Raw genomic sequence first — 21,654 nt, forward strand, 5'->3', positions numbered from 1 at the left:
AGTTTTGGGTTAAATTAAAATTGTGCTAAATAACTTTCTGTGTATAGCTAAAAACGCCTAAATTATTCTGTTTATATAACGTTAGATAGTTTTCATTAGTCCGTATTGGATTTCATTGTATTTTTTTTTCATTTTGAATGAAAACAGTTCACAATAATAAATAAAGCATCTGTTTCCTGTCTTATTCTTATATATAGTTTTGTTTTTCAGAAAATTTAATAGTTTTGTAGAATCCTTTACCAGTTGTTTATGTTTTTTTAGCAAAAATATGGGTGCTGCTCTAGAATCCTACCACAATGCACATTATTTGGGTAAGGATGCGGTTAGCGTTTTGGGTTAGGGTGGGTCAAGTATTATTTAAAAATAATAAATATAATAATACTTGACCCACCCACACCCAAACACTAACTCGCACCCTAACCCAAATATTGTGCGTTGATTTAATAATTATGGTATGATTCTAGACCAGCGCCAAAATATGTTAAAATATGATTATAATGTGAAGACCACTATGTCAGTTGTTTGTTTTACAAATTATATTTAAACTATTTTAGCCTGAAAACCTAGGTTTGATAAGTTCATAACTACCAAATAGCAGTTTCTAGAGAAAAAGAAAACTGCTTCATAGATTTTCTTTCTCTGTTATGTAATTTCCATTTGTTATTGAAAAATTGCTTTAAATTGGAGCTTGCCTTTTTCAGTCATCACCAACTTTGCAGGCTTAAATAAGCATACATAGTTCTTAGTAACGCCTCATACTTCCAACCTATTCTGAATATGTCACAGGTTTTATACTAGAGAGCAAAGATTTTGTTCTTGAAACAGACTTTTAGTTTTGTGTGAATCTGATAATCTTTTATTGATTAAATTAATACTCATATCAAGTCACATTGATTGCAATGACAGCCCTTAAACTACAGTGCCATAAGCAGCTGTTTTTGTACTATATATATTCCCTTAAAATCACACATGGTTCATACTGAGACAACTCATTAAATTATGTATTCTGTAATGTTCAAGATTATCACTGTTGAATCTTTAGCGTTTAGTCAGGTTCGAAATGTTGAAAGCTTAGTAAGCAAAGAAACCTATTTGAACATGGTGTTACTGTCCAGTTCTCGCCATTCCTGGAATTTAATGTTGAACAATGCATGTCAGATTGAAAACAGTTTACAACGGTTAGAATTTATTTTAATTTTTGTTACTATTTTTTTGACAAAATAAGTTGTTTTGGGCTAATTTGTTTGTTCTTAAGTAAAGCCAAATTCGACAGTCAGTAAAGATTTTTGTAATATGTATGCTTTGCTTCGGCTTTATGACTTGGAGAATAAAGATTTTAAAAGTGCCAGTGTCATAATTAGTAGTATTGCCACTTGTTTTCAGACAAAAACTACTCGCCACCTCACGTCTTTGCACAGAAAAGAGCAGCAAGTTTTCACAGTTCAACAACTTCTCAATTCAAAAGCATCGAACCAGCATGGAATCCATTGTCAGCAAATGTCCGTTTCTGACCAGAGTGCCAAGCCAGTTTCTGCGAAAGGCCGGCCAGTCGATCATGTCCTATGCCAGCAGATGCCCGATCATGAGCGAATACATGACCAGCTATGCTGCCATGGTTAACCTGCAGACCAGGTGCGATTCTTTACAATGTTTTGTTATTCTGTTAAAGTACAGGCACTAACACAACAAAAGTTGATAACAAAAATCTTAAAGAGAAACGATTTATTTCTTAGATTCTTGTTATCTAGAACTTATTAGCAAATAAGGTGCATTTTACAGTCTATTTTTAATGATAATTAAAGTAAATGTTTGAACTGTAATTATTTGATATATGTATTCCAAACTGCATGGTTTAACACCTGGGTTTAACCAAAACCGAAGGCACTATTATGGACATAAAACTCCTAACTAACTAAATCCCAATTAACATATTTAGTACCAAGTCAAGATTTCTTCTGCTAGTAAAAGGATGACAAAACAAAACGCTATAATTTTTTAAGCGGCTTAGCGCTATTGTGACAAATTTACAGCCGTTTTTGATCGCCTTGTGTAAGGCCGTAGCATCTACGTTTGGCGTGATCGAAACTCTTTATTTCTTCCAGGTCTCATTCCACCTTGGTCAGCGCTGGAACCTGTGAGCAACTGGCACCGAAGGGAAGCGGTGAGTGTTCCTTGTCGGTTGTGCCGCTCTAACATCGTTAATTACCCAGCTCATGACAGGAAACCTTAGTCGCATTGTGTTATTGCTCCTCGCAATATCATCCACTATCCAGTCACCGAAACGACGCACCGAGCCGCGAGCGCGATTAGCCCAGCTGTAAACATGGATGTTTCACAATTAATTTACTCTCATTTATTGAGGGCCTATGTTTCAAATTTGCTGATACCAAAAAAAAAGCATAGCGAATAACCTTCTGAGGAAACTTGTAAAACAGTAAGGTGTAATAAGTAACGTGTCAAACTTGCGAAACAGTAACGTGTAATGTTTCTTTGTTCAAGAGTTGAACTTCAATCAAAAACGCTTTTTGACCCGATCAAAAGACAGATTAGTCGAACCCAGGCCACGGCATATTGTCCCCATTCAACAGAACAGTAGCTGCGGAAATGTACGGTTTCTCCGAAAAATGGCAACAAAATCGCTTTTCATTGTGTCTAAATGCGACTTTCTATAGTGAATAGATAGTGTTCCAAGTTTACCGCGAAGTTGTGTCGTTCGTACCCGATTGAAAGCTGGGCGCGGAGCAGTTTTGATGTTTAAATATAATTCGAGCAACTGTCATTATATAACGCTGAAAATTAACTCGCGTTTTGAACCGAGATCGGGTATATTTGTATAATTGTGGCAGTTGCAGCTTTCACGATTTAGTCTCGGCATTCTTACTCTTATTTGACGCAAATTGTCTACATTAGGACTAGCTATATATTTCGCGTTTACGCGTTTAATCTCTTCCCCTCATAACGTTTTATTTCACCGACAAAAATATATATGCAATATCAATTGTTATTGATTTAGCTCTGCCGCCTTAAGCGTTTGAAAAATGAGGCCTTCACCAGTGTTATTGACCGTTTTTGGTAAACCAGCCACTTGGTTTCAGCCATTAAGTCGTTTCTAAACCCTCTCTGTTTTCCACTTTAATGCTAGCTTTATGGTGTGCTGTGTTCTCCGTCTTAGTCGAAAGGCAGTTATGGAAACTCCCGAGTGCTACCATGACAAGCAAAAATCATAGCAAGAAAGTTAACAATTTATTCACGCCATAAAAAGGTTGACCACCCGAGCTATTTCGCCGTATGCCTCACGATTTCCTCGAACCAAATTTCACCACCTAACCGCTGAAAAAAGTTTTCTAAACATTGATTCTTGCTTTACTTCACTTTGAATTGAAGTTCATACCTTTTGTCAGTGTGTTTTTATTTGGGTCTTAAAGTGTGTTTTTACCCCAATCCGCAATTGACACGCCATTAGCATATTAGCGTACAGCTTTATTCTTATGGCTTTATTTAAAAAACCTGAACGCTCGATAAAAATGTGCTTTATGCATGGAACGAAAACTGGCGGGTGCTGCCATTCCCAGTTGTACCCTTGCCTCCTATTCCAATAAAAAGCGACTTATCGATTTGCGAAAGTCGCGCACAGCGCTGTAATATTCGACGCCTCTGGTCGGTTACATAACAGTCACTGACAGGCCGGGTCATCTGTCAGCAACAAATGCCGTCGGTCGACATTGCGGATTCGCCGCGTCGATTATAAGGATTTAACACCGAGATTTCGGAATTTCCGTGGCCAATCTGCAAAGTTTAGCGCCCGAAGGCGCTTTGCGAAGTCAAACTATACAGAATCAAAGATCGCTAATGAGATGCAGTCTCTAGCTCGCACAACCGCGCAATTAATCAGCGGGCTTATCTTTATACACTACTGACGTGTATTTTTTGGCACGAAAATAGTGTGGAAAAAGACGCTAGAAAATGAGTAAGTAGCACTGAAACACTGTAAATCTAGAAAATCATGCTTTTTAAGCTTCCACGATCAATGTTGTCGGGAAGTAAGATCGTAAAATACTTTGTAAATGAATGCTTGAAGATGCGATGCATAGCTGTAACTGTACCATTGAAACACAGGGTTGTTAAGACACTCTAATAGTGCGCAGCTCTCTCATAAAGTATATTAGAAAAATACCCGTGCTATTGTGCACACAACGTTATCAATGTTTGTCGATCAACCTTGTTGACAAAAGGAAAGCGGTTCCAGGCATAAAGCAGTCAATATCTCCCCGGTCAAACTACAGTAAAAGCTTGTAATTGTGCAAAACTAAATTGGAAAAGTAATCGTGCTATTGTGCGCATACTGTCGTTTTAACTCGTATCTCACGACGTTAGCAATGTTCGTCATTCAACCTTGTTGACAAAAGGAAAGCAATTCCAGGAATAAGGCAGTTTAATATCTCCATTGTCAAACTGCAGTAAAAGTAAATTAACCGGTCTGATCAAACTGGTTATGGCGCCCGATAAAAATATTGCTGGCGTTTCAAACGCTTTTGAGATGTTTGCCAAATAAAAAGCAGGAAAGTGCAAAAGCGTTTACTTTGTTTGATTGGCAATGTAGCATCGGTAGGCTTGCCTGTTTTTAAAATTATGAAACTAAGAAAATCAATAATGCAAAGGAATATTCGTGTTAAGGATTAGCCTAGTTAAAATTTTAGCTCACAATAAACATCAGAATAAAATCATCTGTTGCCACACAATTTTTTTCCAAATCAGTTTAAAAATGACATCCTTTTCTTACGTGAATCCTTTGAATGCAAGCGAAAAACTATAATCAGAGTTTTGCCAACTTAACAGTAAAGTCAGAATTTTCCTTTTTTACCACTTTTTTACCATAAAAAGCAATGTTATTTATCATATTTTTCCGTACGCAATCCATTCCTGGAAATTTTGGGCCTGGATGTTACCTACGAAAAAGTATAGAAAAATAATAATTGGCTAGATTTGCAATTCCAGTACATTCCGTTTCCGACCACAAGTTATCAGAGTTTCACCAAAAAATATCATATCAGAGTTTCACCAAAAATAAAAAATAAAAATCAACTTCAATCAATGTTTTAAACGTGAAAAAAAATACTTTAACCAGAGTTTCGCCAACTTCAAAAATAACCAAAGTTCAAATTATTTAACCCCTTTACTGCAGCCGCTTTGGACGTGGCCCGCGTCCACCGCCCCACCCCAGACCACTCTTCCCCCAACTTCGTGTGCCCCTTTCTTAACTGCTCGGTGGGCAAGAACATGTCGCATGCCGCCAGCCTTGACGTACAAGAGGACGCCTTCGAGGACGCGCTGGAACGTCAGGACGGCATGGTGGCCGGCGAAGACTTGGATGGGCTGGATGAGACCTTCGTGCAGGCCTCAGAGGGTTAGTCTTAACTTGCTTTTGTGTAAAACATTTTTTTTGGATTTCTGCATTTCAAAACTTGTCGCCTTTAGTTTTGTTATATATTGTTTTTTACAGTGTTATATGTTTTAAATTTTTGGTTTTCAGATAACTTAATGAATTCTCACCTTATCTGCAGTACATCACAATATTTAATTATAAAAATCGAAGTTAATTTAGTGCAAACTATTGTAGTTACTCCGCTTCTTGCTATAACGCTTTTTATTTGGTTTCCTTAAAAATCTAACTGGCGTTTTTTTTGCATAACAACATATTCTTTGGAGGTAAAATTTCCGATAATTCGCCCTAAGTGCAATATTTTTTATTTGTTTATTTCCAGACGCTTTTGACGGCACCAACTTTTCGAACCAGATCATGGATACAATCAAGGAGGGCATTGTGACGTCATCTGGCGAGGTGGTAACCCACACCGGACTCAACAAGACTCCCCCGGGTGAGTTTAAAATAATAAATCTTTGCTGTTGTCCCTCAGTACAATGGACCTTCTGCAATTTCAAAAAGTGTTTGCAGTTTGTCTTGGCACAAATCTAAAATCTCAACATTGACCAGTAATTAACATGACAATTTAGGAAAGTTACAGCATCAGAACATTTTGTGTTGGCCCGCAAGTTTTATACTTGAATTTAAACTCGAAAGGTTCAGTTTTAATTGTAGACTAAAACAGATCTTTGATTTAACAGCAATTGCCGTAAACAGTTTTACATTATTTACGGCTAAAATATATACATTGATTTTAGAATCGTTCGACTACGACCAGTTTCTTGAGGCCAAGATCTATGAGAAGAAGCAGGATCACACTTACCGCGTCTTCAAGAAGGTCAGTTATGAATATTTAAAGCGTAAATAAACGGTCTGTGCGTTAACCATAAACTAGCGACAATAGTTCCCCTGGTTCGTGTTTCGTTTTTAACACCAAGGTACCTTTTGGAACCCTTCCATTTGTTTGTCGCAGAACATTCGAGAAATAACGTAACATTGCTTATATGCGGTAAACCAATAACCCGTATGTCGTTTTGTCGTATTTTTTACCTGAAGAAATTTTAACAGTCAATAAAATAATTTGCAAGCAATCTTATGTTCGTCGTACATTCCTATAACATCTTACAAACGTCAAAGGTACCTTTTGGAATACTTCTACCATTTTTTTCTGTCGCAGAACGTTCGAGAAATTACGTAACATTGCTTATAGGCAAAAAGAAATACGCTTAATGTCGCTTTTTTGTCCTGAGAAATCTTAAGAGTCATTAAAATAATTTACAAGCAACAATCCTATCTTTATCGTATCTACCTATAAACCCTAACTTCAAATGTACTTTTTGGATTGCTTCTACCATTTTTCCCGTCGCAAAACATTCGAAAGATAACGTTACATTGCTTATAGGCGAAAACAAATCGATCAAAATCACATTTTTTAAAGAAAAAAAATTAACGAACAATAAAATATTTTGCAAGCAATTTTATGTTTATCGTATCTACCTAACATCTCGTACACCTCAAAGTCACCTTTTGGAATACTCTAACCATTTTTTCTATCGCAGAACATTTGAGAAATAACGTTACACTGCTTTTAAAGCCGAAAACAAATACGCCTTTAGAAATGTTTAACAGTCGGTAAATTAATTTGCATGCAATCTTGTTTAACGTATCCACTTAACATCTCCCAAACCTTAAACGTTCGAAATACCGGTTTTACCTGTTTTTCGATTCCCATTATCGCCAAGCGTATTTGACGCGCAAACAAGGCTTTGAAAAAGAAACCATATAACTTAACCCAAACCTGGAAAAACTACGCCCCGCGGGCGAAAATATAAACTGGCCCGCGGTCTGTTTTTAAAAATGTTTTGAAACCCTTACCAGCTTGTACTCTTACCAGCAACAAGGATATTAGAAGGATATTTACAGACTCTTTTTTAAAGGAATCACACTTTATATTATGTGTATTTTATGTTCGGTTCCGAGCGGCAAAGACATTTTCTGTGTCGCATGCGACCCGCTTTTAAACACAATTGTCCACCCCTGGCTTAAACGCACCTCGACTGTTGTCCAGGTGAACCGTCGTGCCGACACCTTCCCGTACGCCGAGGATTACTCGCAAGCGAACGGCGACTCGCCCCAAAAAATCTCGGTCTGGTGCAGCAACGACTACCTGGGCATGAGCCGCCACCCCAAGGTGCTCGGCGCGATCAGGTGCGTGGATGCGGTTGATTTTATTTTTGGTTGTGTGGTTGAAGCGAGGTGCACTTTTTGTTTAGGAAAGTGGCTTTTTTTCGTTAAACGTTCTATTTTTTGTATGTTTTGCTAATTTTTTAACCATATTTCAAAACATCTGTTGAAGTTTTAGTTTTTGCTTAAAAATTGAATATTTTGCGTTTTTCATACTAATTTTTTTTTGCAATTTTACAAACAAAGTATCATTTTAGTACATTTATTCATTTTTTTTAACTGAGTTAAAAGTATTACTATTTTTGCGTCAATTATGTATATTTACTTTTTTTGCACCCTTTTTACCAAATTTGTCGCTGTATTTTCAATCCGTAAATCTTAACCTTTGTGACTAACTTATAGTAGCCATTCAATTCCAAAATAAAGTTTGTACGATTTATTTCCATTGCGATTTTTCTAACAACCATTTTTTTCAAACAAAATCTAAATATTCGTTTCTCTCCAGGTCGACGATTGAGCGTTACGGCGCCGGAGCGGGCGGCACCAGGAACATCTCGGGAACCTCTTCCCTCCATGAGCAACTGGAGGCGGAGCTTGCGGACCTCCACCGGAAGCAGGGAGCTCTCCTCTTCTCATCTTGCTTCGTAGCCAACGACTCGACGCTCTTCACTCTCGCCAAGATGCTACCAGGTAATTGACAAACTAGTTCGGTAAATTTGGTTTAGCGATTTCCTTTTGAAAGCTTTTAAAAAAAAACGGTTTCAGCTGTTTTTTTTACGAAAAAAGAAAGGTTTTCTAAGCCTTTATTTTATTTGTGTTTCTAAAAGCTGAAATAAAAATTTAAGAGAAGTTGGTTTCGAGTTTAAGCGATTTTCTTTCAACAAAATGTTCCCAGCTGTTTTTGTGCTACAAAAGTACTTGTTTTTTGTTTTGGTCTCTACCAGTTGAAATAAAAATCGAATATAATGTAAATTGGATTGTAGAAAAAAGTCGTGATTTTGTCTTATTATTTTCTTTTCTCTGTCCAAAAGTCGAAAGCCAGATTTTACACCCGATTAACCTGACCAAAAATAATACAAGAGACACATCGACCTATACCTTAATATATACGCAACATTTACCAAGGGTGTTGGACTCGACAAGCAATTACGCTACAACCCTGCATACTTTGCAAACGAGATCTGATAGGCCTGCCGAAAAATGAGTCATTTTCGTGTTATCTGCCCAGGGGCCGGCTTTACCATGGTAATCGGTGCAGCCTTACAGCAAACCACCAGCAAACGTGCGTGACGTTTGAACGATGACGCGTCCCGCTTCCGTTTAGCTTCTGCACGGCGGAATCGTCGTTTTAGTACTGTTTGTTTAGAAATAGACAAAATCATTACTTTTCGTGAATATCGTTGGTAGTTACCATCCCCTTGAAGGAATGGGGATTTACACTTATAAATGGATGTAAATAAACCAATGTTGGAAAGGTTACCGCTATTATGGACCAATTTAACATGACTGCCTCTAGGTGCTATCTGTTTTTATAATGCTTTTGCTTTTTTTACCCGCCATTTGGTACGAGTTTCCCCGAAAAAACTCGTTTGGATTTACAGACGTTCCACATTCATGCCTAACATTTGTGTGGCCGTACTCGCCTAATCTCTGGTTGCATAACACACCACTAAGGCTCCAGATTTTTTAAAGGCCAAATTTTAGCGTGCCTGTCAATCAGGCTAAGAATAATGCGTCGTCCGCTTGAAATATTCTCGTAGTTTTGGCCTCAGGGCGAGTCAGTTTGTTGTCAAACTGGCGCTGGATATTTTGAAAAATCTACGCTAATATTTTTGAAACGGCGATTTAAGAGATTCCCGGTCCTTACCTGGAAAAATTGTTACCAAATTGCTGCAGTAAAATGTTCGCCTGTTTATAGACTTTGACCATGATTGACACCTTAATCCTTACCAAAATTGCCTACCGCAAAAAAACGTTCAGGATTGCAGATATTCATCAATTTTGGGTTGATATTCATGGCTGCTATTTTGGTTCTCCTAACGGCTTCAATATGTTTGCAATTTCACAGTTGAAAAATATTTGTTTAAGCTCTTAATGAAGCGGAACTTTGGTTAAACATTTGCCTTAAGGAAGCAAAGGAGGCCATTTTTGTCCCAAATTCCTTTTGTGCATAAAATGAAAATCTGTGCACAAAGCTTACATTGGATTTGTTACAACTTTTGAAATTAGAATCTTTTTAACTGAGTCTAGCTTGGTGACTAGTTTCAGCATCCACACTATATAGTTTATCATTTGTTAGTTCAATCTCAAATTTCGCCCTTCGAGAAACCCGATTTCACTCGCGACTTTTAGTGTTGTCATTTATTTCCGACCCCAGCATAACTTCTCTCCAAATGCCCGTGAAATAGAGCGGAAGTGACCAAGCACTTCGAGCAAAAAACGCCACTAATACGAGAATAGGAAGCAAACTAATGCCCTCAAGTCGTGTTCTGCCATTCGTCTGCTGGTCATTTTCCAGCGATCGGCGTTCGTGCTAGCAGCTAGCAGCCAGCGCCCACGGCATTACTACCTCCCTAGAGTGACTTGGCGAAAAAAATCGCGAACGCTTGGGCTCACCGCAGCCGTTTCAACAACTGAAATGCGCCGTTGCGTTGCATTTTTAATGCTCGGTCGACCGCGCGCTGCGCTAATTATGTTGCGAGTCATTTAAACGGGTTTACGTTATTGTGGCTGTTTGAAACAGCTTGACAAACGAGCGACTACGCTGTTTTGTAGATTAAGTTCCCCTTACTGGCGACACCGGTAGATGAAATACGTTGTAGGAATATGGAGTATTGATTTGTTCTAGGTAATTGGTAATCTGACACGTAATCCTTGACGGGTAATGTTAATAAACCTCTGTTAATTGTCTGTTTCTGTTGTTTGAAAAAACACTTTTGATCAGACGCAAATTGTAAATTGGTCAAAGCTTTTCATAACAGCTTTACACCAGTATTCGAACTACGTTATAAAAATTTGGAATCTTGCTTTGTTCTGGGTAACTGTTAATCTGACACTTTAGCGTTGACGGGTAATGTTAACAAACCGCTGTGAATCGACTGTTTCTGTTGTTCAAAAAAATCACTTTTAGTCAGACGTAAAATTGGAATGTGTTCTTAAGCTGTCGATAGAAATTTGAACTCAGCACTTGGCGTGCCCTAAAACAATTTTCTCGACTATCAGTTGAAAATGACGTTTTTTTACGCTTGGCCGGTCGTCTTTAAACCGCTGCTTTTGTTCGTGTTCTTTTGACGCAAGTTTTTCACGCGAAAATTGCTCCTGGCTTCTTCGCAGGAAATCTGTACACCGCCGTTAAACCATGATTTAAAGAAAATGAATTCGAAAATTACGTTCGCCTTTGTCTGTTTTATAAGCGAAGCGCGGAAAAATGATATTCTATCTGCACAAATTTTAGAAGTTTATAGAAATTCCCGCCCGCAGTCGCTTCATTTGCATACAGCCGTCGAATTTGTGTAAATTTATTTTTGTTTCCCATGGCCGATTCACGCACTTATAAGTCTAATTTCGCCAAACTTCAAACCCAAATTGGGCCAAAATTTGACGCGGTAGTTTCACCCTTGACACGCAACACTGGTAACAAGCGTGTTACCACGACGGTAAACTTAAACTGCGCCTAGAAGTACAAGTCCGCACTTACTAGTTCAGTCACCTCAAACTGGTTAACGCCGATCTTGTGTTTGCCCAAACGTCACCGATTGGTTTTTGTGTACTTCGGTCATGTTAAATCATGCACACGTGTCGCGAATTGCATCATACCACCCAATAATCCCGATGTGTATTTTACTACGCAACAAAGTCGTCCATTCATTTCTGTTTGGTCGTTAGTTGTATTGCGTATATTGCGCGTGATGAGCGTCGGTTAGAAGACGATGCTGTCCTAACACTTAGGTACATTTTGTTTTGTTGTGTATTGATTTGTCAGCGTTTTTTTCGAAATTCTACGTAACATGCGTAAAATGTCGGTTTGTGAGGGTTCTTAAATCCGTATTTTCCTTCGTATTTTTAATCACCAAGGACTGCGAAACAACTAAAACCAATGGTTCGTGTTGCGAGGAACTTAAACACGTCACGTATTTTACAATGCAAACATCATTTCTCAGGGTTTTTCCGATGTTTAAACAAGAGGATGTTGTAGGGAATTTCATATTTCCATAATAAAGATTACCCATCGGTATCACAATATTCAAATGTTTTACACACAGGCACACAAAACAAAACATATTCACATCGCATACCAACCAGTTTTATGTGAAACATCGATTTATTTTCCAATGAAAAAATTTATGCGGAACAACTACGAATGCGATTTATATTAAACTGCTTTGATAATTAGAAGCCCTTTGTCAGCTGTGAAATTTTTGCCATTACACGTTTTCAAATATCTTGAACGTTACTTAAGCGTGAAACAACAGATTACAGTTTTGTAAAACTGCAGATAAAATGATTTAGATACAAAAGCTCAGGGTAAAAAAATATTGTAGTTTTAAAACATTAACAAAATAAAAACAAAGCTTTAGGCAATAAGAAATTATGTTAACAAAAAAAAATGTTTTCTAGGTTGCGAGATCTACTCAGACGCGGGCAACCACGCTTCGATGATCCAGGGCATCCGGAACAGCAGCGTTCCCAAGTTTGTCTTCCGCCACAACGATCCTGAACATCTGGAGGAGCTTCTCGCCAAGTCCGACCCTTCCAAGCCAAAGATCGTGGCTTTCGAGACTGTTCACTCCATGGACGGTGAGTTGTGCTGACATTACTGTTTTGTAAACTTCGGACGCATTTTTTGCATTTTAACAATGCTCTGCCAAATTGGAATCTCAGGCCGATATTCTGCTTGTCAGGCTTCCATTGTCTTCCTGTTATATTTCTGGTGTGAACTGATAAATTGATTTTTCCACTCGTGTTTAGAACACTCTTGAAACAGTTATCTGTTCGTTTTTTTATAGATAACTTTACATTTTTGCTCCAATAAGCCTCTTTTTGTTTTTAACCTGTTTTTGTGCTATTTTTACACAACTAAAAAATTAGCCTGGCTGAATTAAAAGTCGTCACGTATTTTTTTTTTAATTTTAGAAAATAAATAAAGCATTGATCTGACGACACTGAACTAAATTAGATCCGTTTTTTTGTCGTCGGTGTAAAATGTTCTAACCACATTGTGAAAAAAAAATCTACGAGCACCCTGGCCAATAGGTGTGCCACAAACCCACTGGCAAAGGTTGCCGAAAAAACAAAAATTGACCAAAAATAAACTTGTTCTTGTCGACAGGCGCGGTTTGCCCTCTGAAGGAGCTGTGTGACGTTTCGCACAAGTACGGAGCCATTACTTTCGTGGACGAGGTTCACGCGGTTGGACTTTACGGCGAGCGAGGTGCCGGCATCGGTGAGAGGGACGGACTGCTGGATGACATCGACATCGTCTCTGGCACTTTGGGTAAGCTAAATGTCTGGACGTGATTTTTAAAGTGTAACCGCACGTTTCGCAGGATTTTAAAAGCGTCGATTCGCTAGGTTTTTATTGTATGCCATTAGTTGCTGCTAGTAACGCACCAGGTCAAATTGTGGCGTCGGTAAAGTTGTCACATTTTTTTTGCAATATATTGACTGCAGTGCATGTGCTGCATGTTGAAAAAAAGTGTTGAATGGTTGTTTAAGTAGCACTTACGGGCCCGTTCTGTTCTCAAAGGTTCATCCAGTTTACACAAGATTCATATTCCAGGTTTCCAGGTGAGATGCGCTGCGAAGTGCTTATTGTGCCATGAGTATATAGATATAAGTCGAGGAATGGGTCTGGTTAAAGTTTAACTCTAACACAGTTCGAAGAAATTACGCTTTACGACCTTATGCTGTATGATAAGCGGAAATGGTAAAGCTGAAAAGTTTTCCCGATGTCGAATTCTTTATAAACGAAATTTAAAAATGATCACGAGACCCCGCAAACGCCATATGTAAATAATTGTAAACAAACCAAGGGTAAAAATTAAAACAAGTTTTGCGTATATATCAAACGATCAACAGACTATTTTATATCTGTTTTTTTTATAAACAGTCTCAGGATCTGATACGAAAGAAAGAATCGTTCTTTTAAATTTTATTGTCTGCGGGAGAGTCCTTACTTCCTGGAGTGTTTCAGCTTATATCAAACTATGTTTAATTTGTAACCAAAAAAATTTTCACGTTGGTACACACATACTTTGCTACGATTTCTGTTGTTGCACTTGTGCCCACAGTATATCCCAATATAGTTCAAATTCCACTGCTATTTCCTATTTTGAATTCTAGTTCCACAAACCTAACACCGCATCTCGTGATTTTGTCCTTCCTGTGCACATTTAAAGCAAAGTCACTTGAAATCACAAAGAGCCCGAGCCCTGGACAAACAGTTGTCTCGCGCTGTCACGAGTTAAGAAAGAAGCCTTTGTCCCCGTGACGCGTTTGCGTGATCAAGCACGACCCTAAATTGGGGCACGGACTATCTGTCGTTATGCTGGTTCGTGCTCCTACGATAAAATAGCCTTTTTCGTGCCGGACAAGAATTTTCTAGAAATTTGCTCAATTCCGCCTCTTGTGTTCCAATTTTTTTGGGGCGTTGGCCAATAAAACGCTTTGTATTTACTATACTTCGAATTTAGGAAGTCCATAACTTAACCAACGGTTAATATATCCGATAGAGTTTTCGAAAATTTGTACAAGTGTACGAAATATTTCAAATAAATTGATACGAAAATAAATGCAAGCAGAATTTACCATTCCGTGTAAATGCTTTACGTTTCTATGTTGGAACATTGGCTAAATGACACTGACCCACGATGAACTGTCGCCACGTCATACTCACCAGCGAAGCAATGGAAAGGCTATCAGCCGTGACTTAACATATCACAACTTATATCAATACGAGTGTACGACTTACGTAATGCGTGTAGCTCTACCTAAAGGGCGATAACCCCGACATGACTCATCAAATGTGTTATAAAGTTCATTTAGAATGTTTACACACTGCTTGCTTGCTTACTTATGCTTGGACTTAAAACTGCAACTTTAAACCATGGTATCCGAATGGAGTTGCTCGTTGAAAGAAGTATTTTCGTGCATTTTTCCTGAGTGGACCTCCTTAACCTAAATTTTCCCGTTTTCACGCCACCCTGTGCTGTGAAAGCAAAATATTAGAGATAGACCGATATGTCGGTTTACCGATAATATCGTCCGATATTTAGCTTTTACTGATATATTACGATCGCTAAATATCGGCCGAAATTTAACTACGAAAATATGACATGGTTGTACTTAAAAGTCAAACAAAATTTCTTTATTTTGGCAAGCATTGTTTACTTTAACATCATGCAAAGTTCATGTGCAAAATAAGAGATCAATAAACATAGGCAGATTAACAGAAATGTTATTTGGATTTAATTCAAATTTATGAAATTTTACCACATTTCAGGTATAGAAAAAAAATCGTTATCGGTTGGCAATACGTAAAAAGATATCGGTATCAATAAAAAAAAAGTGAAATCGGTCGATCTCTAAACAGTATATTCACCTATTATTCACACATGTAAGCTTGCAACACCTTTTTATCAAATCGCATAATCACTTTTCCAGGCAAGGCCTTCGGTAACGTGGGCGGTTACATCGCCAGCTCGGCTGCGTTGATCGACACGGTTCGGAGTTACGCTGCTGGCTTCATCTTTACCACTGCTCTGCCCCCAATGAACCTGGCTGGTGCCTTGGCCGCTGTGTGCGTGCTCAAGTCGAACGAGGGTCGGGCCCTTCGCGCTCGTCACCAACGCATGGTGTCCGCTATGCGCAAGATGCTGATGGCCGCCAATCTTCCCGTGGTACACTGCCCCAGTCACATCATTCCAATTAAGGTAAGGTGGCCGTTTTAAGTTGGCTGTTTTTGTGTGTTTGTCGATGGACGGCTATTTTTTTAAGGCGTTTTTTAATAGACAAGACAAATCAAAACGCCCAAGTCATCATTCCTATTAACGTACGGTCGGTGAAAGCTGGTTGTTTTTTGTGTGACTTTTTGACCGACAGTTAATTGTCTTTTTGTAAGGCGGTTCTAAATAGCCCACACGTATTAAATTATTTTTCGGGTTATTTTTTAAAGTTGTTTTTCGCTTTGAAGAATTTAGCGCAATTCAGCTGAACTTTAACAATAAAAACGTATTTTTTTTGTTGGTGTTTTTTTATCCTAAATTTAGTTTACGCCGAAGTACACCGCTTTTATGTTTGTACGAATCCCTTATATTATACCTTTGAGAAAAGACATGTTTCGTTATTTTAGTATTGACAACGAAACACGCCAAAATATGTTGACATGCCAATTAACCACGACTCTCCAGCTAATTATATACTAATTAGTCGTCAGTTTGTCCAGCCGACGCAATTTTTCCATCGCTATAGCAGTAATTACTGTCATTTCGATCAGCCCCGCATTTAGGCTCGCAATTCGAACCAAAACAGAACGTAACGCCCCTTGTCCACGTCATAATCACCGCATTGTGACGTCACGCAGGTCGGCGACCCGGAGAAGTGCACGGCGCTGAGCGACCTGCTTATGAACAAGTACGGCATCTACGTGCAGGCGATCAACTACCCGACGGTGCCGCGCGGCGAAGAGATGCTCAGGGTGGCGGCAACACCTGGTCACACACTGCCGCTTATGAGGTGGGTAGCTGACGTTATACACACGCGTAGGACGGTTTTAGGGTTCGATTTGGCGGCCATTTTGTGTCAACGCTTGGGGTTTTCTTGCCTAACTACTTTTAGCTTAACGACTAACGTTGTTTTCTGATCTGATCTTTTTAATACAATTAATAATCCCCAAAGAAAAAAATTATAAAATTAAAAAGAAGAATTATACGAAAACCTTCTTACACTATCAATTGTTAACCTCGCTTATTTTATCCTTTCTTTTTTTTTCTTTCAGGCACTTTGTGAACAGTGTGCGTCAGGCCTGGAGCGAGGTCGGTCTGCCCACCGAGGCCGGCCACAAGATGGAGCAGTGTGAGTTCTGCCGCAAGCCGGTTCAGTTCGAGCTGCTCTCTTCTCGAGTTCGACTCGCGGCTGCCTCGCAGTGACCGTCGCGCCCTTTGCCTGTATACAAACCCAACCCAGATCTGTTTTGAAACCTGTTAGTGTATAATTAATTAATCCCCCCTCATCCAATATATGTTCCCCGCTCTTGTGTTTGTATATTTTTCGCTGTCATGTTTAACTATCTGTTTTTGCCTCGGAAACTTTTTAAATTAATCAGTGGTATTTAGAAGTTTTAAAATAATTTCTATGGCGGATCACTTGCAACAGTTAAGTGTTTTATTACCACATACCGAAGGGAACCCCAGTTTTAAAATTGTCCTAGACACGCTTGTACCGCCTGCAGTTTGAAAACATCACTTTTGCGGTACTTTTAAACCGGTCTTGTCCTGGTTTCGCGACCGGTCTAGTTAAGGTAGCCATCGAGGCAATAAGGCCTTTTCTGTTCGACTAACATATCCTTTTCGTGTAAAGCTTTTATTAACGGCCGTTGAGGTGTTGTATAATGTATACTGCTCGCTTGGAACCTAATCCCTTGCGCAATTATTACCGAAGACGCCATTTACGCGGTATAGTACACAGATTTTAAAGAGATTCGTACAGACCCTTTCTCGCGCATTGCCAGAACACCACAGTTACTTTTTCGTCCGACAAAAAATATTTTTTCGTAAATTTGATCGAAAAACAAAGATTTTTATAACCCCCCTTTTTCGATGTTTAGATATGCAACCACAAAGATTTTACGTTTGTTCCTGCAATGTGTGTACTTCTGCACTTTTGGGGCGTTTAAATTAAAATTTCTGGCAATCTTAAGGCGTGTTGTGTGGTTTCCGAATTCGACTTGATCAGGCAGCACTTGTGCGTTGCGATATATTGAATATTCAAAGAGCTATTTACTTAAATTGTTTTAGCTATTGACAACTATTGTTTAACTTAATTTTTTTGTAAACATTTGCAAATATTGAGTAATATACGCGACAGAAACCCACAGAAGTCGAAAACCTGCGAATGGAGTCTAGACGTTTACAAAGAAAAACTGCTTACGTAAAGTTGCATGTAGTAGCAACTTTCAAGGTAGCTATTTGGCTCTCTGTAAGGCAGACTTGGACAACTAGTCAATTCTAGTTTTCTAATTCAATGAATTAGAGCAAAATGTGGCTAATTCTAATCTAATTCGTGAATTGCTTGTGTGCTATAATTCTAGTTCTAATTTAATTCAGATTTTATCAAAAATGCTACTTTGTCCAACGGCATTGTTAGTCTCTTAGTCAAAACAAAGAACTTGAATTCAAACTCTTTGGTTGGAACAGAATTTTCACAGTCTAAAAAGCATATGCTATGTTAAAAGGCTTAAAAATTAGCACACATATAATTATCATTCACATTCTTATTAAAATACTTCTCGATTTGAATGTTATTGTTTGTGAATAATCAAATGTAATTCTAGTTCAATTTCCTTTTGTTACGAATTCGGTAATTCTAATTCTAATCTAATTTGGAAAAACTTGAATGCTCTAATTTCTGAATTTTATAGTGTAAAAACATGAATCGCTGAACTGCAGATATCAAAATAGTTAAAACAAAGTCGGCAAATCTAAATTTTGCACCCTAAAAAAAATTGTTTTGAAAAGAAATATAAGTGTGGTATATTGATATTGACATGTTTGCTAAAAAGGATACGAATTAAATTAATCAGTGGTTAAAGTATCAATTAATTTTACCAGAGCGCCATTTCGGCTTACTTTCACCACTAGAATAATAAAAGTTGGAGCAATTCTGCTTTCGAAAAATAGTCGTCGATAGGTGACGCAAAAGAGTAAATGCTTCTTGTTGCTTTCTAAGTTAGTAAACATGGATCTTGTTTGCGTCAGGGATCTGCTATCACAACTCGAGATAACAAGCCGCAACTAAATGAACAACATGAACATATTTAATCGTTTAATAACGAAACGTGGTCCGTAGGCATTACGCCAAAAAAGTCAATAAATCGCAAACAAATATTTGCTCAACTGTCCGGTGCTTCAGTGCTTTATTGACGCCACAATAGGCTTTGTGATCGAAAAATGCTTCAATGGGATAGAAAGACACGTGCGTTACCTCAAGATGTAAACTTTCAAGTTAAGTTTTAGCCCAAAGTTTACTGCGAACAACGTTAAAATACAAGATGAGAGTGATAGATATAGTTCAAGCGGCGTGTTAGTTCAGATGTAGCATGCCGGACTGACTTTAGTGTCGAACAGTGCACCACTTTTCCTATTAAAAAAACAGACTGAGACTTGAACGATCCAGTCTGCATTTTATTTTGCTCTGGGTACACGGCTTTAAATTTTAACATGTTCAGGTGTGCAATATTTTGAAGTTTAGAATCTTATCACAATTTATCCTGAAATTGGGGTTTCCCTTTTTAATAATTTGAGTGTACACCCCAATAGTTTTAAAACAATCTCTTGTGTGCATCTGCTACAGAATGCAGATTTGTTAAGGGTTAGATTGAGCCCCTTGGATCAACCTATGACCCATGCAGATGATTTAATATTTGTTTATAACGTTCTTAAAGATTACTCTTTAAAACATATTGGGTTAGTTTGTTTTGGCCAGTTGTGTTGAAAAAGTGCTTTGTTTTTGACAATTTAGTCAGAATCTTTACTTTGTTGAACGCGATGCCCAAACGTAAACATTTTACAGCTAGACTACTGCCAAGTGCCTATGTTCTTTAAACTTCATAAAGTTGCAGGAGTTCATGCTGTAAAACAGTTACACAGAAGTTGTGAAAGTGTAGCAAATGCTTGGGCTTATGATGTCATTTTTTTAGTCTCGCCTCGTTATCATGTTTAATTTTGCCGCAATACGGCGCTGTGGAGTCGTCAGTTTCGGGGGTGAATCCCCTATTTCTATTGGCTGGAAACCTTTTTCTCCTAGCGGTCCGAACCACAGTTTTGCGACATGCTTGACGTTTGCGAAAACGGCCGTAGACAGGCGCAGGCAGCCAGTAGTAGGCGTGTGTAACACAATAGCCTCGCCCTAATGTTTCGACTTTAGAGCGTCTCGCAATCCGATAGCAGGTACATGTAAACAGCAAGCCCGGTCGCTATCAAACGATTAAGGGCCGTTGTCACATCCAGGTAGGCAGGCTGCCGGAGACAGGGCCAGATCTGGTATTGACTCTGAGGCGCAGCCGAGATAAGAAATGTGCTGTACGTTAATCGCGCCTTTATGGATTTAGCCTACATTGTCGTCCGCTTATCTTGTGACGTCACACTATAGACGAGCGCGATGTTTTATGGATTACAATGCGTTGCTTTTTAGTGGCGCCCGCAGAAATGTTGGGAGAGGATTACTGATTTTTATTGTCCGTCAAAGTGCCAGTTTATAAGTGGACAGCTCCTAAATAAAATTACTGTATAGGATGAGTTTGCAATCGCACTTGAAATGAATTGTGCATATTCAAACACAGCGGTGTGCCTCTAATATCGATCTGAAAGTTACTAAACGCAGCAATAAAAACGTTGTTTGGCAGTTTCGATCGGTGCTAGGCGTGTCAAAACCTCGCGACCGGCAATTCATATACGCGCATGCGGCTATATGACCGAATTGAAGTCCGGATAATTGGTTTGGGACGGCTCTGGCCCCGTAGCCATCGCAGGCTGCAACGATATAAGGCCGTAACTTCGGCCTGGCATTTCTAATGGCGCAATCAATAGCAGGGGATCGACTGACAAGCCTTGCACCGCGCGGCACGTCTTTAAACTTCGCCGTCGCTGCCCGGTTGATTGAAATTAGCCCGACACTTTTCGCTTAAGGGTGGTTGCAAGTCGGCCACAGCCAGGCTGGCATTGGATGACTCGCTACAACGGAGACAGGTGACCGAAAGCCGAAGATTTTTACTCAATCGGTTTAGGATTGCATTTAAATTCTGTTTGCTAGGGATGTGTGATCGAAAAGTGACGACTTTACCACAATCGGTTTAGGATTTCATAAAAATTCTGTTGGTCACGGATAGGTGTGTAAAAGCCACCAAATTGGCCTCAATGAGTTTAGAATTGTAAGTAAATTCTGTTAACCAGGGATAGGTGGTCAAAAGGTGAAGATTAAGCCCGATATTGGTTTAGGATTGCATGAAAATTCTGTTGGTTAGGGGTAGATGTTAAAAAGCCATCAAATTGGCTCTAATGAGTTTAGAATTGTGAGTAAATTATGTTGGCAAGAGATTGGTTTAGTATTGCATGGGAATTCTGACGGCTAGGGATAGGTGATCAAATTTCGACTACCAGGCCACAAACGGGTTTAGGGGGTTGTTCGTAAATTCAAGTAGTTTTCTTTAGTAAGCGGGCGGCACTTCGTACAGAACGACGCAGCGCGTATGCCGTATGTAGTCGAATAATCCTGTGGATTGCCGACGCCATTAGTGCGTGCTGTGTGTGGAATGCAGGGCACAACACGCTGTGAAGTGTTGTAGCCGCAACCACGGCGGCTGCGCGGCGCTAATGGCCACTTAAACGACAGTCGCCGTCTTCTAGCGAAAACGATGCCCACTCATTTAAAATGTAGCGTTTAGGCTGCGTCAAGTGTCCCGCACGTAAACACATTCTGATTTGGGCGTACGACTCTTCGCAAGCCGCTTCGGAATACGTTATTCCACCGTTATACGATCATTGTTTCTATCGTGTTTTTTATTGTGTAGTTAATTTGCCAGACAATTTTCCATCTAGTTTATTTGCCAACCAATTTTTTTTTTCAGTTAATTTTCTAACCATTTTTCCACTAAACTTTCGAGCCATTTTAGAATCTTAGCAGGGTGCGTAATTAGCAGAAGACAGCCTTTAAAGTGGTTACGTAACCTGATATTGTTTGAAGATTTGATTCACTTGTTGCTATATGTGAATGTCGCTAGCCTTGCCTCCAAGTGCCGATCATGGTTGAAGTGGCCGTGTTTTCTTTGGCAAATA

General features: G+C 39.0%; 1 protein-coding gene across 1 annotated transcript; it reads left to right on the forward strand.

Annotated features, from left to right (window-relative positions):
- Positions 1-1,031: 1,031 nt before the first annotated feature.
- LOC146163545 (5-aminolevulinate synthase, non-specific, mitochondrial-like) lies at positions 1,032-17,515 on the forward strand. Its single transcript, XM_083382957.1, has 13 exons — positions 1,032-1,178; positions 1,384-1,632; positions 2,103-2,161; positions 5,183-5,404; positions 5,763-5,876; positions 6,181-6,260; positions 7,491-7,630; positions 8,112-8,296; positions 12,224-12,403; positions 12,936-13,100; positions 15,269-15,537; positions 16,188-16,339; positions 16,602-17,515. Exons 1-13 carry the CDS (start codon positions 1,099-1,101, stop codon positions 16,750-16,752), a joined length of 2,046 nt encoding a protein of 681 aa, XP_083239083.1. The 5' UTR covers positions 1,032-1,098; the 3' UTR covers positions 16,753-17,515.
- Positions 17,516-21,654: the final 4,139 nt, after the last annotated feature.

The sequence above is a fragment of the Ascidiella aspersa genome, chromosome 2 (assembly GCF_963924565.1).
Source record: "Ascidiella aspersa chromosome 2, kaAscAspe10.2, whole genome shotgun sequence".
Taxonomy (NCBI): domain Eukaryota; kingdom Metazoa; phylum Chordata; class Ascidiacea; order Phlebobranchia; family Ascidiidae; genus Ascidiella; species Ascidiella aspersa.